Genomic DNA, 22,804 nt, shown 5'->3' with positions numbered 1-22,804 from the left:
AATAATTTTTAAAAAGTTTTTTAAAGAGTTTTCTTTAAGCTGAAATAAAAAATGCTATTAAAAATGCCAAAATATGCAGAAGTTCTCTGGTATAAGTAAATTTCTAGACAAAATATATAATACTGTAATATGTAATGTGGTGTATAAGTTACTTTTAATATAGATATAGAATTCAAAATAAAAAATGAAGATAACTATATAAAACTGTATTAATGGGTACCAGGTATAAAAAGATGTAATTTCTAACATCAATAACAAAGTTGGTAGAGTTTTTGTATTTAATTGTTATTACAATTTGAAAGTAACTTGGTATAATTAAAAGATGGTTTATATAATCTCAGTAGTAACTATAAGGAAATATGATAGAAGATGTTCAAAAGGAAATGGAAAAGGAATCAAAGTATGCCACTACAAAAACACATGATCATTTGAAATAATGAATGAATTTGATAAATTTCAGCACCCTTTATCAAAAAAAAACATCCAAAATGAAATTAGTTCATATGAAAGGGCCATAGCAAACATCATACTCAATGTGAATATCAAAATATCAGAAACAAGATAGATATGCCCATTCTTAACACTTCTGTTCAACATAGTTCTAGAAGTCTTAGCCAGAACAAAGACATAAAAGGCATCTGAATAGGAAAGTATTATGTTGGCAGATTAAAATTTATGTGTAGACAACCATAAATATTTCACACATAGACTCTGTTAGAACTAATAAACAAATTCAAAAGTTAAAGGATACAGAATCAACAAAACCAACTATATTTCTGTACACTAATATTAGACAATCTAAAGAGGAAGTTAAAACAATGCCATTTAAGATAGCAGTAAAAAGAATAAAATATTTAAGAACAATTAATGTGGGAGATAAAACTTGTACATTAGAAAGTACAGAATACTCCTGAAAAAAATTAGAGAACAAAAATAAATGGTATGACATCCTTGTTTATGAATTTGGAGACTCCTTTTTAAAATGCCATACTACCCATAGTGCTCTAAAGATTCAATATTAAAACCCCATTGGAGGGATGGATTCAAATTAAAATGCTTCTTCTCAGAAAAGGAAACAATAATGTAAGGAGAGAGTCTAAAGATTGGGAGAAAATCTTTACCACATGCACCTCTGATAAAGCATTAATCTCTAGGATATATAAAGAACTCAAAAATCTTAACACCAAAAAAAATAATAATAACCTAATAAATAAATGGGCTAAGAAACTGAACAGACACTTCACAGAAGAAGAAATATAATCAATCAACAAATATATGAAAAAGTGTTCAACATCTCTAGCAATTAGAGAAATGCAAATCAAAACTTCACTAAGATTTCCCTCCTGCAGAATGGCAATCATTAAGAAAAGTCAATAATAAATGTTGGCGACGATGTGGGAGGGAAAAGTACACTCATCCATTGCTGATGGGACTGCAAATTGGTGCAACCACTATCGAAAGCAGTATGGAGATTCCTCAGAAAACTTGGAATGGAACTACCATTTGACCCAGCTATCTCACTCCTTGATTTATACCCAAAGGACTTAAAATCAGCATACTACATTAATGCAGCCATGTCAATGTTTATAGCAGCTCAATTCACAATGGAACCAACCTAGGTGTCCTTCAATAGATGAATGAATAAAGAAAATGTTGTATATATGTCCAATGGAATATTACTCAGCTTTAAAGAAGAATGAAATTATTGAATTTGCTGGTAAATGGATGGAATTGAAAAATATCAAGCTAAATGAAATAAGCCAATCCCCAAAAAATAATAAAAGCTGAATGTTTTTCTCTAATATGCAGATGCTAATTCACAATAAGGTGTGGGCCACTAGAGAAGAATAGCATTACCTTAGATTAGGTAGAGAGAAGTGAAGGGAGGAGAGGAGAGGGCTGGAGAAGTGAGGATAGGAATGATAGTAGAATGAAACAGACATTATTACTTTATGTATATATGTGATTGCATGACCAATATAATTCTACAACATGTACACTTAGAAAAATGAGAAATTTTATTGCATCTACATTTGATATATCAAAGTGCACAAATGCATTCTATTGCCATGTATAACTAATTAAATTAAAAAATTAAAAAGATAAACAAAACAAAACAAACAAAAAAAACCCATTGGAGGGGCTGGGGTTGTAGCTCAGTGGTAGAGCTTACCTAGCATGTATGAGCCAGTGATTCAATTCTTCAATTCTCACCACCACATATAAATAAAGGTCTGTTGACAACTAAAATATACATTTATGTATACACACTCATACACACACACACACAGAGTTTTTTTTAACACTAAGTTTGGGCTGGAGTTATAGCTCAGTGGTAGAGTACTTGCCTAGCACATGCAAGGCATGGGTTCTATCCTCAGCACTATATAAAAATAAATAAATAAAATAAAGGTATTGTGTCTAACAACTAAAAAAATTTTTTGAAAACCCATTGGAATTCTTTGGGAAAATATTCAAAAATTCACATTGCATCTCAAAGAATCTCAAGTGACCAGTACAGTCTTCAGAAATTAAAGTTGGAGTTTTCACACTTTCTGATTTTAAAACATTATAAAACTACTGTGCTTAAAGCAGTATAATACTGGTATAAAGAGAGACATACAAAACAATGGAACAGAATAGACAGCCCAGAAATAAACTTCCACATATAGTCATATGATCTTTATCTTAAGTGCTAGGGGTACATGATGGAGAAAGGGTAATCTCCAAAAAATGATCTTTGATCTAGATATTCACGTACAAGCAAATGAAGCTGGAACCTTACCTTAAATCATGTATAGAAATTAACTCAAAATGGTTTAAAAACCTAGACTCAAGATCTAAAACTGAAGAAGCATATAATGAAACATATGGGAATACTTTAATTGGATTTGGAAATGATTTCTTGAATATGATGACCAAAATACAAAATCACAAATGGACAAATTATACTACCTCAAACTTCTGTGAAGCAAAGAAAACAGAGTGAAAAGGCAACTTTGTATTAGGAGAAGGAATTTGCAAACCATACATCTGAAGGGCTAATATTCATTATGTATAAAGTATTATATTATATATAAAGAGCTACAACTTAGGAGCAAAAACCAAACACTCCACTATGAAAATGGGCAAATGACTTGAACAGACATTTTCTATGCCTGACAAAAATGTACAAATAACTAACAAACATATGAAAAGTTGCTCAGTATAGTTAGGGAAATGCAAGTGAAACCCACAATGAGATAATACCTCATCCACACAGGATGGACACTATCAAAAATAACAGAAAACAAGTATTGGCAAGGATGTGAAAAAATTTCAATCATTTTACACTTTCAGTGGGAATGTAATATGATATAGCTACTATGGAAAGTATAATGGTTTTCACACTTTGTGATTTTAAAATGGTGCTTCTAAAAAAATTTAAAAATAGAATTATCTATTAAGTTGATCTATGGGATACAATAATCCCAATTCTGTATATATCTATCAAAAATAATCAAAAAGAGAAATAGTTGCACATTCACATTTTTTATGTTGTAATTTTGTATTCTTTCCCATTTTTATTGGTTCATTTTAATTTATACATGGTGGGATTTGCTGTTATATGACATTATAATTTGGTCAGTATCATTTCTCAGTATTTCCCCTTTCCCTCCTTTCTTGCCTCTTCCTGGTCCCTTTTCTCTATACTGTATTGATCTCCCTTTGATTTTCATGAGATTTACCCTCCCACTCTCCCCTTCTTTTTTTTCTCTCTAGCTTCTACATATGAGAGGAAATACATGACCTTTAACTTTCTGAGTTTGGCTTATTTCACTTAGCGTTCTCAAGTTACATCCATTTCCCTGAAAATGACATTATTTTATTCTTTATGGAAAAATAAAATGCCATTGCATGTATATATACCACATTTTTTTATTCATCATCCATTTATGGATAACTAGGTTGGTTTCATTGTTTTGCTATTGTGAATTGTGCTACTATAAACATGGGTGTGCATGTATTGTTATAGTCAATGAATTTAATTCTTTAGGATAAATACCAAAGAGTAGTATAGCTGGCTCATATGGTGGTTTCATTCCTAGTCTTTTGAGGAACCTCCATACTAACTTCAATAGTGGTTGTGCTAATTTACAATCCCATGAATACTAGAAAGTAGTTCCTTTTTCTCCACATCCTCTTCAGTATTTATTATTGTTTGTATTCTTGATGGCTGCCATTTTGACGGGAGTGTGATAAAATCTCAGTGTGGTTATTTGCATATCTCTAATTGCTAACATTGTTGAACATTTTTTACACATATTTGTTGTCTGTTTGTATTTTTTATTTTGAGAAATGTCTGCTTATTTCATTTGCCCATTTATTAACTGGGCTATTTATTTTTCTTTTTGGTGTTAAGTTTTAAAAATTCTTTTATATTATGCATATTAATCCTCTGCCATAAGAATAGTTAGCAAAGATTTTCTCCAATTCTATAGATTTTCTCTTCACATTCTTTTTTTAAAAATTTTAATTTTTAGTTTTAGGTGGACACAATATCTTTATTTTATTTTTATGTGGTGTTGAGGATCGAACCCAGTGCCTGGTGCATGCCAGGCGAGTGCGCTACCACTTGAGCCACATCCCTAGCTCTCTCTTCACATTCTTAATGTTTTTCTATACTGTGCAGAAGCTTTTTAGTTTGATACCTTCCTATTAACTGTTGGCATTATTTCCTGAGCTTTATGGGTCTCATTGAGACAGTCATTGTGCCTATATGTTGCAGTTTTGACACTATGTTTTCTTTTAGGAGTTGCATAGTTTTTTTGTCTAATTCCTAGGTCTTTCATCAATTCTTTGCAGGTTACAGATAAGAATCTGGTCTCATTTTTATATACATGGAAAACCAGTTTTTCCAACTTCATTTTTTAAAAAGGCTTTCCTTTCTACACAGTACATTTTTGGCTCCTTTGTCAAGAATCAGATGAATGTCTGTGTGTATTTGTCTGTGTCTTTTGTTTTCTGCCACTACCATGCAGCTTTTGTTACTATGGCTCTGTAGTATAATTTGAAATCAAGTATTTTGATGCCTCCAGCATTACTTTTTTGGCTTAGAATTGTTTTAGCTATTCTGTGTCTTTTATTCTTTTTTTTAATTTCCTTTTTTTAAAATTATTTTTTAATATATGACAACAGAATGCATTATAATTCTTAATACACATATAGAGCACAATTTTTCATATCTCTGATTGTATACACAGTATATTCACACCAATTCATACCTGTACGTTGGATAATAATGATCATCACATTCCACCATCATTAATAACCCCATGCCCCCTCCCATATCCTCCAACCCCTGTGCCCTATCTAGAGTTCATCTATTCTTCCCATGCTACTGCTCCCTATCCCACTATGAATCAGCCTCCTTATATCAAAGAAAACATTCAACATTTGGTTTTTTGGGATTGTCTCACTTCACTTAGCATTATCTTCTCTAACTCCATCCATTTACCAGCAAATGGCATGATTTTATTCTCTTTTATTGCTGAGTAATATTCCATTGTGTATATATGTCACATTTTTTATCCATTCATCTATTGAAGGGCATCTAGGTTGGCTCCACAGTCTAGCTGTTGTGAATTGTGCTGCTATAAACATTGATGTGGCTGTGTCCCTGTAATATGCTGTTTTTAAGTCTTTTGGAGTATAAAGCGAGGAGAGGGATAGCTGGGTCAATTGGTGGTTCCATTCCCAATTTTCCAAGAAATCTCCCTACCACTTTCCATATTGGCTGCACCAATTTGCAGTCCCAGCAGTGTATGAGTGTACCTTTTCCCCATATCCTTGCCAACAGTTATTGTTGTTTATTTGCATAATAGCTGCCATTCTGACTGGAATGAGAAGAAGTCTTAGAGTGGTTTTGATTTGCATTTCTCTAATTGCTAGTGATGATGAACATTTCTTCATGTATTTGTTGATTGATTGTACATCATCTTCTGAGAAGTGTCTCTTCATGTCCTTGGCCCATTTATTGATTTTTTTATTTGTATTTTTGGTGTTTAGCTTTTTGATTTTTTTATATGCCCTAGAGATTAGTGCTATATCTGATATGTGAGGGGTAAAGATTTGCTCCCAAGATGTAGGCTCTCTATTCATCTAAATAATTGTTTTCTTTTGCTGAGAAGAAACTTTTTAGTTTGAGTCCATCCCATTTATTGATTCTTGGTTTTAATTCTTGCACCATAGGAATCTTATTAAGGAAGTTGGGACCTAATTCCACATGATGGAGATTAAGACCTACTTTTTCTTCTATTAGACGCAGGATTCTAGTTGTATTCCTAAGTCCTTAATGCATTTTGAGTTGAGTTTTGTGCATGGTGAGAGATAAGGGTATAATTTCATTTTGTTGCATATGGATTTCCAGTTTTCCCAGCACCATTTGTTGAAGAGGCTATCTTTTCTCCAATGCATGTTCTTGGCACCTTTGTCTAATGTAAGATAATTGTAGTTTTGTGGGTTAGTCTCTGTGTCCTCTATTCAGTACCATTGGTCTATCAGTCTGTTTTGGTGCCAATACCATGCTATTTTTGTTACTATTGTTCTGTTGTATAGTTTAAGGTCTGGTCTGCCACCTGCTTCACTCTTCCTACTGAGGATTGCTTTAGCTATTCTGGGTCTCTCATTTTGCCAGATGAATTGCTTTTTCTATTTCTATGAGGAATGTCATATTTTGATCGGAATTGCATTAAATCTGTATAGTGCTTTTGGATGTATGGTCATTTTGATAATATTAATTCTGCATATCTTAAGAGCAAGGTAGATCTTTCCATCTTCTAAGGTCTTCCTTGATTTCTTTCTTGAAGGTTCTATAATTTTCAGTATAAAGATCTTTCACCTCTTTCGTTAAGTTGATTCCCAAGGTGTTTTTTTTTTTTTTTTTTTTTTTTTTTTTTTTTTTTTGAGGCTATTGAGAATGGGATAGTTTTCCTCATTGCCCTTTCTGAGGATTTGTCACTGATATAATAAATGCCTTTGATTTATGGGTGTTGATTTTATATCCTGCTACTTTTCTGAATTTATTTACTAGTTCTAGAAATTTTCTGATGGAACTTTTACGGTCCTCTAGGTATAGAAACATATTATCAGAAAATAGTGCCAATTTGAGTTCTTCTGCCTAGTTAGTTCTTGGCTGGGTCTTTTATTCTTTCAAATAAATTTTGGACTGTTGTTTTTCTAGTTCCATGAAGAATTGCATTGGTATTTTGATGGGGATTGCATTGAATCTGTATATTGCTTTTGAGAGTAGGGCCATTTTAACCATATTAATTCTACCTATTTGGGAATGTGGGGGATTCTTCTATCTTCTTAAGGTCTTCTTCAATTTCTTTCTTGCATTTTCGATGTTTTCCACTGCACAGGCCTTTCACTTCCTTGGTTAGACTTATTCCTGTGTATTTTTTAGGTTATTGTAAATGGAATTATTTTCCTAATTTCTTTATCAGCAGACTCATTATTTGTTTAATATTTATTTTTTAGTTGTAGTTGGACACAATATCTTTATTTTATTTTTATGTGGTGCCAAGGATTGAACCCAGAGCCTCCCACATGCTAGATTCCTCCTATCTATACTTTCTTCAGTATTTTTATCATATAGTGCTTAATTTTGTCAAAAGACTTTCTCTACATGCTAGGCTAGTGCTCTACCACTGAGCCACAATCCCAGCCCCAGACACATTGTTGACATAAGGAAAACTATTGATTTTTGTATGTTGATGTGTAACCTGCTTCTTTGCCAAATTTGATTATTAGCTCTAGAGGTGTTTTGGTGGAGCTTTTTGTATCTTCTAAGCATAGTCATATCAGGTGTAAAAATTGATAATTTGACTTCTTCATTTCTTATGTTTATCTGTTTTATTTTCTTCCCTTACCTAATTGCTCTGGGTAGAATTTCTAGTATGAGTAGGATTGGTCAGAGTGGGTGTCCTTGTCTTGTTCCAAATTTTAAAGGAAATGCTTTCAGTTTTTCACCATTCACTATGAATGCTTTGAGTTTTTTCATATATTCCCTTCATGGTATTGAAGCAGATTTCTCCAATCTCTACAATCTTCTTAATATATTTTTAATATGATATGCTAATATTTTATTAAAGATTTCTTTACTTGAGTTCATCAGGAATAATTTTCTTTCCTTTATATCACCTTTTCTGGAGTTGATATGAGCATGACAGTGGTTTCATAGAATGAATTTGTAAATGTTCCAACCCATTCCATTTTTTGGAATAATTTGAGGAGCATTAGTGTTAGGTTTTCTTTAAAGGATTGATAGAATTCAGCTGAGCATTCACCTGGTCCTGGGCTTTTTTTGTTGGAAGGATTTTTATTACTTCTTCTAGCTCATTGCTAATTATTGGTATGTTTAGGTGTTCTATGTCCTCTTTATTCAATATTGGCAGGTCATACGTGTCTAAAATATATCCATTTCTTCTAAGTTTCACAATTTATTAGAATATAACTTTCAACATAGTCCCTAATGATCCCCTGCATTTCTATGTTGTCTTTGATGATTTCTCTTTTTTATCTCTAATTTTATTAATTTGTGTCTTTTTTCTCTTTTAATTAATTTGGTTAAGGTCTTAACATCTTGTTTATATTTTCAAAGAACCAACTCTTTCATTGATCTTTTGTAGTTTTTTTTTTTAATTCTTAAATTCTCAGTATTTTTTTATTCTCAAATTCATTGATTTGGGGTTCTGATCTTAACTATTTCCTTCCTTTTATTTGTTTTGAAATTGGTTTGTTCTTCTTTTTCAATGGTCTTGAGATACATGATTAGGTTGTTTATTTGGGATCTTTGTGATTTTCCTGTATAGGCACTCAAAACTTTAAACTTTCCTCTTAAAACTGTCTTCATAGTGTCCCAGAGTTTCTGAAAAGTTGTATCACTATTCTAGCTTGATAAGAATTTTTCAGTTTCTCCCTGATTATTTTCTATCACCCATTCATCATTCAAAAGTGTATTTTTTTAACCTCTATGTATTTATATAGTTTTTTTAGGGTCAGTGTGTACACACGCACCCACTTGATTTCTAATTTCATTGATTGTGATCAGATATGATACAAACAAATCAATTATTTTATATTTGCTAAGAGTTTTTTGTGGCTTAAAATATGATATATTTTAAAGAAGCTTTCTTGAGCCTATGAGAAGAAAATATATTCAACTGTTATTAGGTGAAATATTTCATAGATATCTGTTAAATCCATTTGATCTATAATATTTTATGGATCCAAATAGATTTTACCAAGTTTATTTCTGGATAACCTATGTATTGGTAAGAGAGGTGAGTTGAAATCACCCCATATTATTGTACTAGGGTCTGAGTCTTTAATTTGAAGAGTGTCTGTTTTATGTGATTAGGTGCACCAATATTTGGGGCATTAATTATTAATTATTAATACTGTTATATGTTCTTGTTAATTTTCTCCATGACTTATATGAAGTAACCTTCTTTGTCTCCTCCATTCTGTATAAGTGCTTGATAAAAATAAACCTAAAATTTCATACTCAGCAAAAATATTCTAATACGAAGGCAAATTTTTTTCACACAAAATTTTCCTGCACATAAAGAAAATCTGAAATGTGTGAAAGTAATTTATTTTTGCTAGCAGAACTGCACTAATTAAAAAAACACACTAAGCATGGTGCTTCAGAAAGAAGCTAATGGAACATAAGAAATGCAGAAGTAAATTGAGAAGAATGGAAAAAAGTAAATTTAGGAATAAAACTACATAAATATTAACTTTTAAAAAATAATAGCAATACTATGTTTTAATACATAGTATTAAAATATCTTCTAATAGTTTTTATAATGTGATATAAAAGGAAAACATATAATGATAGCAAAAAAGGTGAAAAATGAGGAAATTGATATAAAATCTTTAACATTCTTGCTTTAACTGGCATATTACCTAGTTTTGTGTCACTGTAACAAAATTCTTAAGATAATCACCTTAAAAAGCGGAAAGATTTATTTTGACTCACAATTTCAGAGGTTTCAGTCTATAGCTACTTTGGACCTATTTCCTTTGGTACTGTAAGGCAGCAAATTAGGTTAGAAATGTGAGGTAGAACACAATTGCTCACTTCATAACCATTTGGGAAGCATTTAGGACCAGGATCTCAATATCTCCTTCAAGAGTATGCCCCCACCTTCCCATGACTGGAAGACTTCCCACAAGCCTCCACCATTAAGGTTCCACCAACTCCCATTAGCACACAGGCTAGGGACAAACCTTTTTAACACATGGGCCTTTGAGGGCCACCAATCCAAATCATAGCATTTGGGAAGATATGAAAGTAATAATTCAATTTGAATTTTAAGATATTTAAGTATAAATTTTGTAATGTGTATGGTAACCACTAAAAATAGCATAAGAATATATTACTTAAAGAAAATAGAACAACATTTTAAAAAGTGATTACTGCTTAAATGGTAAAAAAGTGAGAAAAAAGGAGATATAATAGGTTAGATTATTAGAATATTATTGTGGGATTAGTAGATTTAAATCCAAACATATCAATGATAAATATGATTTGATTGATCTCCAAGCCATTTGCAGGAGACAAATATGTGTATTCAGAAAATGTGAAAGTTAATGGAGTAAAAAATAATACCATTTAAACAATTGCAAGTGTTGGTATAACTTTGCTTATCTCAGATAAGATAATATGTATTAGTTTTCCATTTCTATATGACAAATCACCATGAACTTTAGCAACTTAATACCCATTTATTAGTTCACAGTTCTATAGGCACATATGGCACTGTGTGACTGAGCTCTTTGTCAAGTAACCATGAGATTGATATCAAGAGGTCAGCCAGGCTAAGCTGGCAACCAGAGGCTCTAAAGGAAAATCTACTTCCAAACTCATTCTCTTTATAGCCACAATTTAGTTTCTTAGGTTTATAAGACTGAGGTCTCCATTTCCTTGCTGGCTGTTAATTATGCTATTCTTGGCTTCTAGAAATTACCTGAATTCTTTTCCACATTTCCCCTTCCATCTGGAAGCCAGCAATTATATATCTAGGGCTTCTACTGCTTTGAATATCAGACTCCTCTGCCTTTGACCCTGAGGTCTATATTCCACAGAATTCAGGTGATAGGTAAGACACATACAGTTAGTCTTCCTTTCATAAAGCAAATATAACCTAGGGACTTATATAGTCCCTAACATATTCGTATCCCCAGAGATAATATAGAATATGTATTCTAAGAGGCAGGAATTTGGGGAAATGTCTTAGATTTCAGCCTACCAAAGTAAACTTTTAAAAAGCAGTATGAATCTGGGCATGGGGCGCAGGCCTGTAATCCCACCAGCTCAGGAAGCTGAGACAGGAAGATTGTGAGTTCAAAGCCAGCCTCAGCAACAGTGAAGAGGCACTATCTCTAAATAAAATACAAAATAGGGCTGGAGATGTGGCTCAGGGGTTGAGTGCCCCTGAGTTCAATACCCAGGACCCCTACCCCACCAAAAAAGAATCAGTGTGAAAAATAAAAAGTGAATAAAAGTTTTATTCACTTGCAAAACAGTGAAAGGGTGAATCCACTAGAATTCTAAGGACAGAGCTTCAAAAAATACACAATGTAAGAATCGACAGAAAAGAGAAAAATACAAAACTGCAACAAATTAGGGAAATTATTGCAAACCTTTCTGTTAGTGTTTTTAAAATCTGAGAAAAAATCCACAGTAATAAAGTTTTTAATGTTATAATTAATAAACCTAACCTAATATGTTTAGGATATTGCACTGTACATATGCTTATTGTCTTCAAGCACACATGGGTCATACTCCAAAATTGATTATGCTGGGCCATAATACAAGTGTCAGTGTCAAGGAATTGGAATGGAACTTAGAAACAAAAGGCAAAAATATACAAAGAAAATGCATGATTTTTGGAAATCAAGTAATTTACCCCCAACTTAGGGATTGATGAAGAAATCACAATGGGAAACATTGAAATATCTCCAACTGAAAGACAGTTATATAAAATATATCATTATATTTGGATGCATTTAAGACAATGTTTAGAGATAAACTTATAACCATAATGGTATATGTAATTGTATGTGTTAATTATTAAAATTGAATTATTATCTATCTCAAGTTAAAAATGGCAAGTAATAAAACATGTAAAAATAAAAATAACAGCATTAAGAACAGAAGTCAATGAAAATAGAAATCAAATGTAAAATAGCAAGGATCAACAATGTTAAAATTAGTTTATGAAAGTAAATAATAAAGTTAATAAAGACTTTGCTAGGTTGAGAAGAAAGAATAGAAGAAATAAACTATTAATTTCAGGAATAAAAAAGAGTGTATCACTAAAGTCACAACATCAATTGAAACAAAAGAGTGTATTTATGACCAACATACTAGTCAAATTTAAGAAATAAAATACTTAAAGGAGATTAAACTGGTACTAGAAGAAATAGAAAATTGAAATAATAGCTCTATTAAAATAATTGAATTAAAATGTAAAAATTTCCATAAGAACACTTCTGGACCCAAGTATTTTTGCTGTGTAATGCATTTGCATATTTAGGGGAAAAATTATCAATCATTCATGAAATCTTCCAGAGAATCTAAAAAAGGGAACATTTCCCAACTCTTTTCTACAAGGTTATCAGATGATTGATGCCAAAACCTGGTAAAAGACATCACATAAAAGGAAATTTGTTAGCAATTTCTTTCATGAGTATAAATATAAATCCTACATGTTAGGCAATAGAATTTATTGATATATAAAAAGGGTAATATTTCAAAATCAAGTTGGCTTTATTCTAGGAATGACAGACTTATTTAATGTTGAGAAAATCAATCAATATACCTCACCACATGGAATAAGTAAATTTGAGAAATTCATCATATAATGAGAATTAGATAAAAATAGCATCTATTCATGGTAAAACCACTCAACAAACTCAGAATAGAAGGAAAGTCTGTAGTCTCAAAAAAAGAAAATGAACAAATTCCTAACCACATACATGTTACCAGATTGAGTCATGAAAAAATAGAATGCCTGAGCAGACTTAAATGACTATTAAGGTAGAAACAGTAATTAAAATTCTTTCATCTTAAAAAAATAAGGACCTGATAGCATTACTGCTATATTCTACAAAGCATTTAAAGAACTATTTCCAATTCTTCTTAAACTATTTTTAAAAATTGGATAAAATTTTGCCAACCTCTTTTTATTAGATCAGAATTACTCTGAGGCCAAAACTATCTAGGGACACACAATGAAAGCTGTAGACCAATATCCTTGATGAACATAGATAAAAAAATCTTTTTTCAATGAAATACTAAAATCCAATAGCATGTTGAGAAGATTATTTACTGTGATCTAATGGAATTCAATCCAGGAATGCAAGGATGGTATACACAAATCGGCATACACAAATCAGTAAATATACCACATCAACATAGTAAAGGACAAAACCCATGTGATGATCTCAATAGATGCAAAAAAGTATATAATTCAATATCCCTTCATGATAAAAATGCTGAACACATTATGTATTCATTATGAAAGGAATATACATCCACATAATGGACCCCATATATAAATAAGTCAGTTAAAATACTGAATGGGGGAAAAACAGAAAGATTTCTCTGTAAGATCTGGAATGACACAAGGATTCCCCTTTTATCTCTGCTATTCAACATGGTAATTATGACAGTTGTAGCCAGAAAAGTCAAGAGAAAGAATAAAGGGCATCCAAATTGGAAAAGTTACATTGTTGCTTTAAAAATGACATGGTCTTATGTCAAGAAAACTTTTAGAACTCCACTGAGAAATGATCAGAATAAATGAATTCAGCAAAGTTTCAGGATACACAATCAACATAACAAAAATCAATAGTGTTGATATATGCCTATGGCAAAATATCTGAAATTGATATCAAGAAAGTAGTACCATGTACAGTAGACAAAAAAAAATCAAAATACCTAAGAATAAACTTAACCAGAGGTAAAAGAGCTATATAATGAAAAGTACAAAATATTGATTAAAGGAATTGAAGAAGACACCAAAAATGGAAAGTCACCCTATATTCATGGATTGGAAGAATCAATATTATTAAATTATTCATGCTACACAAAGCAATCTATAGAGTCAATGTATGCAATCCCTACCAAAACACCAATAACATTTTTTATACAACTAAAAAAAATTCTAAAATATATATGGTGCTGCGGTTGTGGCTCAGCGGTAGAGCGCTCACCTTGCACGTGTGAGACCCTGGGTTCAATCCTCAGCACCACATAAAAATAAATAAATGAAATAAAGATATTGTGTCCAACTACAACTAAAAATAAATATTAAAAAAATAAAATAAAAATATATATGAAACAATAGTAGGGACTGGGGATATAGTTCAGTTGGTAGAGTGCTTGCTTCATATATGGAATACCAATAACAACAGAAAAACCTCCACATGACCAAAACAATATAAGAAAAATACAAAGCAAGAGAAGTTATTTTACCTACCTTCAAAATATACTGCAAAGCTATGATAATCAAAACTGCACACTGGGTGGCATAAACAACAAACACACAAATCAATGGAACAGAATAGAAAGCCCAGAAATAAACTGGCATATATATAGTCAATTGATTTTCAACAAAGAGGCTAAAAACATGCACTGGATAAAGAATAGTCTTTTCAATAAATCATATTCAGAAGAGTAGATAACTACATGCAGAAGAATGAAATGAGATCTCCTCAAAAAATCAAGTCAAAATGAGTCATAAATCAAATTGTAAGATTTTAAACTAATAAAAGGAAAATATAGAAAATTCTTCAGAACATTGGAATGGACAGAATTTTTTCTCAAACAAGATACAAAACACATAGGAAACAAAAATAAATGAGATTATATCAAAGTAACAAATTTCTATAACAAAAGAAAAAAATCAAAAAATGAAAGGACAACCTAGAGAAGAGGACAAAATTTTGTAAACTGTAAATTTCATAAGTGGTTGATATTTAAAATATATAAGGAATTTTGGGGGCTGGGGATATGGCTCAAGTAGTAGCACGCTCACCTGGCATGCGTGAGGCACTGGGTTCAATCCTCAGCACCACATAAAAATAAAATAAAGATATTGTGTCTACCTAAAAGCTAAAAAAAAAATAAATAGTTTTTAAAAAATATGTAAGAAATTTCAAAAAATAGCAAAAAAGCAAATAGCCTGATTTGAAAATGGAAATAGACATAAACAGACATTTCTCAAAGAAGACATTCAAATGGTCAAGATATATATGAAAAAATATTCAATATATTAGCCATCTGGGAAATACAAATCAAAATCACAATGATATCTCACTCTAGTATGAATGACTATTATTGAAAAGACAAATGATAACAAGTATGGCAAGAATGTAGAGAAAAGAAAACCCTTGCACACTATTGTGGGAATATAAATGAATACATCCATTATGGAAAACACTATGAAAGTGCCTCAAAAATTTAAATATAGACTATCAAATAATCCAAAAATCCCCTTACATGGTATATATCCAAGGAAATGAAATCAGAATGTTGAAACAACATCTGCACACCTGTGTGCATTGTTGCAGTATTAGTCACTAAGAAATGGAAAAACAATCTAAATGTTCATTACCTGATGAATGGATAAAGAAAATGTGGTACATATATCCTTAAAAAATTATGAATTCTTGTTTTTGTGACAATATGGTTAGAACTAGAGATCATAATGTTAAGTGAGATAAACTGTGCACATAAAAACAGTATTACATGTTCTCATTCAATGTGGAATCTTTTTAAAAAGCTGATCTCCTGGAAGTTGGGAGTAGATGGTGGTTACCAGAGGTTGAGAAGAGAATATTGTAGGAAAAGGTACTTGATAAATGGGTACCAATTTACTGTGTGGAAGAAAAAGTTTTAGTATGCTATTGCACAGTAGGATGACTACAGAGAATGGTAAAATACCGTAAATAACACAAAGATGGAAGAAAGTCTTTTCAATATTTTTCCCATGAAGAAATGATATTTGAAGACATAGATATATTTACCTGATTTAAACATTATAAAATGTATAATTGTATCAGAACATCACAAAGTAACACATAAAAATTTATCAGTTAAAAAATAAATTTAATTAATAGGTTTTAAAAACAGAATGATAAATTAGAAAAGAACAAGTTTTTGAAAGCTCATACATTGCTAGTGAGAATGTAAAATGGTACATCTTCTACAGAAAACAATTTGACATCTCCTCAAAAAGTGAAATTGAATTCCCATTTTGACCCAGCAATTCCACTTTTAGGTATATATTCATAATATAGATGCTTCTTAACTTACCATGGAAAGGTATCCTAATAAACCCATCATAAATTGAAATATAAATCAAAAATGCATTTATTAAACCTAACCTACTAAACAGTACAGAAGAGAGTGTTGGTTGTTTATTCTCTTGATTGAGTGGCTGACTGGGAACTGCAGCTAGCTGCCATTGCTCAGCAATGGGAAAGAGTATTTTAACACTAGCCGAGGAAAAGATCAAAATTAAAAATTTAATGTATGATTTCTATGAAGTGCATGTCACCTTTGAGCCACTGTAAAGTCAAAAAAAATTAAATCAGGGACCATGTGTAATTGAAAGTAGTTGTTTAAGCCAAAAGTTGTATGTGAATGTTCACAGTAGCTGTAACTAGTGGTCAAAAGGTGGAAACAATACAAATGCCCATCAACTGATGAATGGATAAACAAAATGCATATCATATGCATATATTCATATGCAGTGAATATAATTCAGATATAAAAAGGAATGAACTTTGAATTCATGCTGAAATATGCATGAACTTTGAAAACATTTTTACTAAGTAAAAGAAACCATATACAAAAAGTCACATAATGTATATGAAATAACAAAAATAGACAAATCCTTAGAGATAGTAAATACTTCATTTAGTTTGCATATTAATATTTTAGTATTGGGACTTGAACCCAGGGTCTCATATGATATGAGGTAGCTACTCTGTCACTTAACCCTATCACAGCTCTTTTTATTTTATTTTGAGATGGTAATGCTAAGCTGTCCAGGTGGTTCTTAAAACTCGTAATCCTCCTGCCGCAGCTTCCTTCCCACTAACAGGGATTACAGGCATGCACCATGATATCTGGCACTTTGCTAATATTTTGTTGACAATTTTTATGCCTATTTTTTTCACATTACCTTTATTTTATTTGTCTATTTTTATATGGTACCAGGGATCGAACTCAATGCCTCATGCATGCTAGGCAAGCGTTCTGCCACTGAGCCACAACTCTGGCCCCTTTTATGCCTATGTTTATGAGGGATATTGGTGTTTAATTTTCTTTTCTTGTAAATATTTTCCCCTGGTTTAGTTTGAGGATAATGCTGATTTCATTGAATGAACTAGAAAGTATTCTATATTTTAAAATGGTACATCTCCTGTTTTGTAAATGAGTTTTTTAAAAATTGTGATAGTCATCATTATCCAAAGTACATGTATGAAGACATGAATTGGTGTGAGTAGACTTGGTATAAACCAGAATATGAAAAATTGTGTTCTATATGTGTAATATGAATTATAATATATTCCACTGTCAATTAAATTTTTAAAAATTAATTAAAAATAGCAATACAATAAAATTTTTTTATTTTCTTTCAGTTATACATGACAGTAGAATGTATTTTGACATATTATACATACATGGAATGTAACTTCTCATTTTTGTAGTTGTACAAAAATGAGAGTTACATTGGTCATGTATTCATATATGAATATAGGAAAGTTATGTCCTATTCATTCTCCTGTATTTCCCATTCCCCCTCCCTTTCCCAAACTTCCTCTTTTCCAACTGGGTGAACTTCCTCTGTCCACGGACCCCACCGCCTATTTTGAGTCATCATCCTTATATCAGAGATGATATTAGGCCTTTGGTGTTTGGGGATTGGCTTAAAGCTGGGAATCTATGAGGTTAATAAATTTTTACAGAATTGACATTACATTATTTATTAATGAGTCATGACTCAATTTTAAATAGGCTTAGTGATTTGTTTTTATATTTCGATAATTTCAAAATTATCTGTTATCTTTTTCATTGAATAGAAGCAATTTTACTTAAGAATATCATTCATTTTCCATAGGCCATTTTAAACTATCACATATAAAGTCTTACAGTAAAATCTAGGGAATTGTTCTTTGTTCAACCTTTAGATTTTGGTATGTTAGTTAAAAATAAACTATTGTTTTGAGTTTAGAAATGATTGATTGATTTTCAATGATTTTCATTAGAATTGTATTTTAAAATAAAAAAATTAATAACAGTAACTCAAATTTTTATACATTTGGAGCGATGATGATTTTTTATATGGTGTACTTTAATTAATACTATTTTTTTATCTAGTCATGCAGATGGATCAATAAAATTTTGGGATGCTTCTGCAAGTAAGTTTTAAGTTTATACCTATATAATCGGAAACACTTGGTTAATATTTACTTGTAGCATTCACTACTTTTTAGTTTGGACAGCTAACATTTAAGTAATATTTTTAGCCTAAATGTATGGCTGTTACAAAGATCTATTTCCTATATTGTTAGATCATTTAAAATTATACATATATATAGTGCTCTTTTCTATAATAGAGAGCAAATAGAACTAAGTCACTCTGTCAGCAATCTATTTTATTTACAAAGGGCATAGTGCACCAGAAAATAATATCAAACTTTTGTCACATTAACTGTATTGAAGGAATTTCCTTTGCCTCCTTGGTTGTTTGGTCTTGGACAAGTGCTTTTATCCCTCTAGCCTTGACTTTTCATTTCCACTCATTTACTTAGTCCTGTGGAAATCAAAGTAAATTATTTGATAATAGTAAAATTTTTTATAAATTCTTGAAAATGTGTAATTTAGAAATAAATAGTGTTATGCTCAACGTTGAAGGACATGCAAATATCCTTAATTCTTCAATATGCCCATTTTCTTTAGAAAATTTACACTCCTAAGAAAAGACAAATGCACATATATAAATCAAGGCAAAACAAATAAGAATTGTAAATGTAGTACAACCCAAATTCTATTTTTTATCAGAAATAGCAGAGATTAACTTGGACCTAGTAGATCCAGGAACTACATTTTAATGGAGTAACAATTGATATGAATTTTTGAAAGACAATTAAGATTTTAATAGGAATAGAATGAGATGAACAAATTGATAATGATTCTAAGTTCCTGAGCATGTGCAATTCAGGAAAATGTAGTTAACTTTAGGAAATAAGGAATATGAAAGGTTTTGAGGCCTGAATTTTGCAGTAACACCTGAAAATCCAAATTTCCAGCTGATAGAACAAACACAAAAGGAAACTAATGAAAAAGCAGCATGAAAGTTATATTTGAAGCTATAGAAATGAAGAGCCTTTGAGGCAGACTATAATAAACAGAAAAAAGCAAAGGACAAAGTTGATTCTTGATTCTCTTATCCACATGATTGAGTCCTGCAGCAATCAAGCAAACCATCAGCGTTAGAAAAATATTAAAAGATCTAAAGCCTTGGATTCTGAGCCTCTTTCTGACTTCTCACAATAAAGAGCAAGTGATTTAAGTGAATCTCAAAAGGGCAACAGATTTTCTTTTGAAGAATCTTTTCATGCAAATCTGAGTTTATTCCTGGAACAAAATTAATGCATAGTCATTCCTTAGCTTCTAAAATGAAAGAGGACCCTTTAACTCTGCAGCTATTAGAAGGCATAGCACCCCTTAGCATGCATAATAATGTTAAGAAGTTAATTTTAATAAAACACTATTTTATTACATCCATTGCCAATTTAGAAACTATTTTAGTTTTATATTGTTTAAAGAGATCATTTACAGAATAATGTAAAAAGAAAAATAATCTGACATGCTATATAACTTTCATCTAGATTTCCCAAATTTCAGTTTGTCCTACATGTTTCCCCACCCCAGTGTATCTTTCTTTCTTTCCCTTTTCCCCTTCTTCTCTCCCTCTCCTTTTCTCCTTCTCTCCCTCTCCTTTTCCATTCTCCTTCTACCATTCTGTCACACTGATACACACATATATAAACAAAAGATGCACATATAATATGTATCTAGCTTTTTAAAACCATTTGAGAGTAGACACCATGTTCTTCTAATGCTACATACCTAAATACACAAATAAGGGTATTATTTTCTATAACCTAAATAGAGTTATCAAAACCAGACTACTTCTGATATAAAGCTATTATCTCATAATCTTCAGATCTTATTAAACTTTTGCCAATTTTCCAAATAATATCCGTTATAAAAAAAAGAAATTCTAGGATAGTATTTAGTTATTTAGTATTTAGTTAGGATAGTATTTAGTTATCAATATATATTGAGTCTTTATTTCATGACATTGATATTTTTTCGTTCAGGACAGTTACAAAAGAAGAATCACCTTCAATTTGGTTTTGATTAATGCTTCTGATGATTAAATTTAGATTATGCACTTTGGGAAAGAATTCTTGATTTTTTGAGATTTTTGTCAGAAAACAATTGTAATTTCAGATGGGTTGTTATCATGTTCTCAAATGGAAAAATATTTCCCAAAAAATATTCTTGAAAACAATTCCCAAATCCAAAGCTTATGAGATAATATTTTATCCTTTTTTGATGCAGAGTCATTCAGAAGAACTCTTTCTTAAAATAATTACAGATTCTTTGATTTCCAAATATTGCTGGCTGGTAAATTACAGTGTTTCTCATCCAGCAGAAAGTAACTTTTTTTTTTGAGTGCAAGTGCATTAAACACTTTGGGGTAGCATCAATCATTTTTCTAGCAATCAAAAGGGAATATTATGAAAAAAGATTGATGAATCTCCTGTAGGAGAGAATTATATTCAGTATTTCCATTGTAAAATTTCTTTACCACACTTTCAGTCAGTAAGGATAAAAAATACCTATGTCGTAGGACTTTTCTTGGCAAATTCATATTGCTTGATAGATGGTGATGCTCAAAGAATGTTCCTTCTTCCCCCATGGTCTCCTTCCCAGTACTATAGTGATATGAGATCATTACATTGAATGTAATGTAATTTTCCTTACTTGGGTTTTTTGTGGTCTAATAAATATTGAATAAGCTTTAACAATATCCTAATTAGAAAGTAACTGTGTTTCAATGTCTTGCAGTAACTCTGCAGATGTTGTACAAGCTAAAAACTTCAAAAGTCTTTGAAAAACAGAAGGCAGGAGAAGGCAAACAAACATGTGAAATTGTAGAGGAAGATCCATATGCCATTCAGATGATTTACTGGTGTCCAGAGAGCAGAATATTTTGTGTATCAGGAGTCTCTGCCTATGTCATAATTTATAAATTCAGCAGACATGAAATTACAACAGAAATAGTGGTAAGTTATTATTTAAAGTTTAACTTTTGCACTTGCAGTTGTTAAAAGAAAGCAATTATCAGATTTGGGCTACTTCTTGGTATGGTTTTAAGCCATCAAGAGTGATTAGTATGTGGGGCTAGGGTCATGGTTCAGCCATGGAGTGCTCGCCTAGCATGTACAAGGCCCTAGGTTTATTCCTCAGCACCACATAAAAGTAAATAAATAAAATGAAGGTATTGAGTCCAACCACAACTAAAAAATAAATATTTTTAAAAGTGTGTATAGCATGTGACCACTAATAATTCATAATGTAATTCAGAATTCAGAATTTTATTACTTAATATAACATGGCTTAGTTTAAAATTACAGAACAGTTCTCTATCAAAATTTAATTACTTTCTTTCTGTGTCAAAATGAGCTTAGTATTTTAAGGTAATCTTGCTATTAAAAATCATATGGTTCTCATTTTCCTCAATGATTTCTCTAATTACTGTTATAAATATATAAAATGTAGTATGCTGATTTTAAATCCTTTGGGTATACCCAAGGAGTGAGATAACTGGGTCAAATGGTGCTTCCATTCCAAGTTTTCTGCGGAATCTCCATACTGCTTTCCAAAGTATTACACTAGTTTGCAGTCTCATAAGCAATATATAAGTGTACCCTTTTCCCCATATTCTCACCAACATTTATTGTTACTTGTATTCTTGTTACTTGTATAATTGCCATTCTGACTAGAGTGAGATGGAATCCCAGTATGGCTTTAATTTGTATTTCTCAAATTGCTATAGATGTTGAACATGTCTTCATATATTGTTCTTTTCAGAAGTGTCTGTTTAGTTCCTTTGCCCATTTATTCATTGGGTTATTTGGTTTTTTGAGCTCTTTGTATAACCTGGATATTAATGCTCTATCTGAGGAGCAAGCGGCACAGATTTTCTGCCATTCTGTAGGCTCTCTACAGGCTCTTGATTGCTTCCATGTGTGAAGAAGTTTTTTAGTTTGATACCATTCTGTTTATTGAGTTTTGGTCTTACTTCTTGAACTTTTGGAGTCTTGTTGAGGAATTTTTAAACCAATGAAATATTGTAGTTATTTGAGATTATGAGGCTCTGATGAGATAAATTAAATCTAATTTAAGATACCTTTAGATAATAGACCTAGTCTGCTTTACCATTTTACCAGAAAATGAAGATCTATTTACTCTAAGTATTATAACTCAATAGCTAAAAGTAATATCACTTTTTAATATTATATTAAAATCCTGAGCTTTAAATCATACATACCTATGTTTTACTTCTAGCTTTACCATTGAATACCTATGTGTCACTGCCACTTACAAGGCTGTAGACAGTACTAGAATCTGAGTACAATTCACTTTTATTTCCTACAT

General features: G+C 31.3%; 1 protein-coding gene across 14 annotated transcripts in view; it reads left to right on the top strand.

The window, feature by feature from the left end:
• Positions 1-22,804, top strand: part of Stxbp5l (syntaxin binding protein 5L) — a 326,815-nt gene that overhangs the window by 173,147 nt on the left and 130,864 nt on the right. For all 14 annotated transcript variants that reach the window (XR_013436856.1, XR_013436855.1, XM_078044143.1 and 11 more), the window contains 2 exons: positions 18,449-18,489; positions 21,212-21,429. Coding sequence is in view for 12 of the 14 variants with exons in the window: in XM_078044143.1 (XP_077900269.1) it covers positions 18,449-18,489; positions 21,212-21,429 (259 nt within the window). In the remaining 2 variants the exon portion in view is untranslated. The remainder of the gene's footprint in view (positions 1-18,448; positions 18,490-21,211; positions 21,430-22,804) is intronic.

Source organism: Ictidomys tridecemlineatus, chromosome 3 (genome assembly GCF_052094955.1).
Source record: "Ictidomys tridecemlineatus isolate mIctTri1 chromosome 3, mIctTri1.hap1, whole genome shotgun sequence".
Lineage (NCBI taxonomy): Eukaryota > Metazoa > Chordata > Mammalia > Rodentia > Sciuridae > Ictidomys > Ictidomys tridecemlineatus.
The sequence above is the reverse complement of the archived record's forward strand: the minus strand, read 5'-3'. Positions and strand labels throughout refer to the sequence as shown.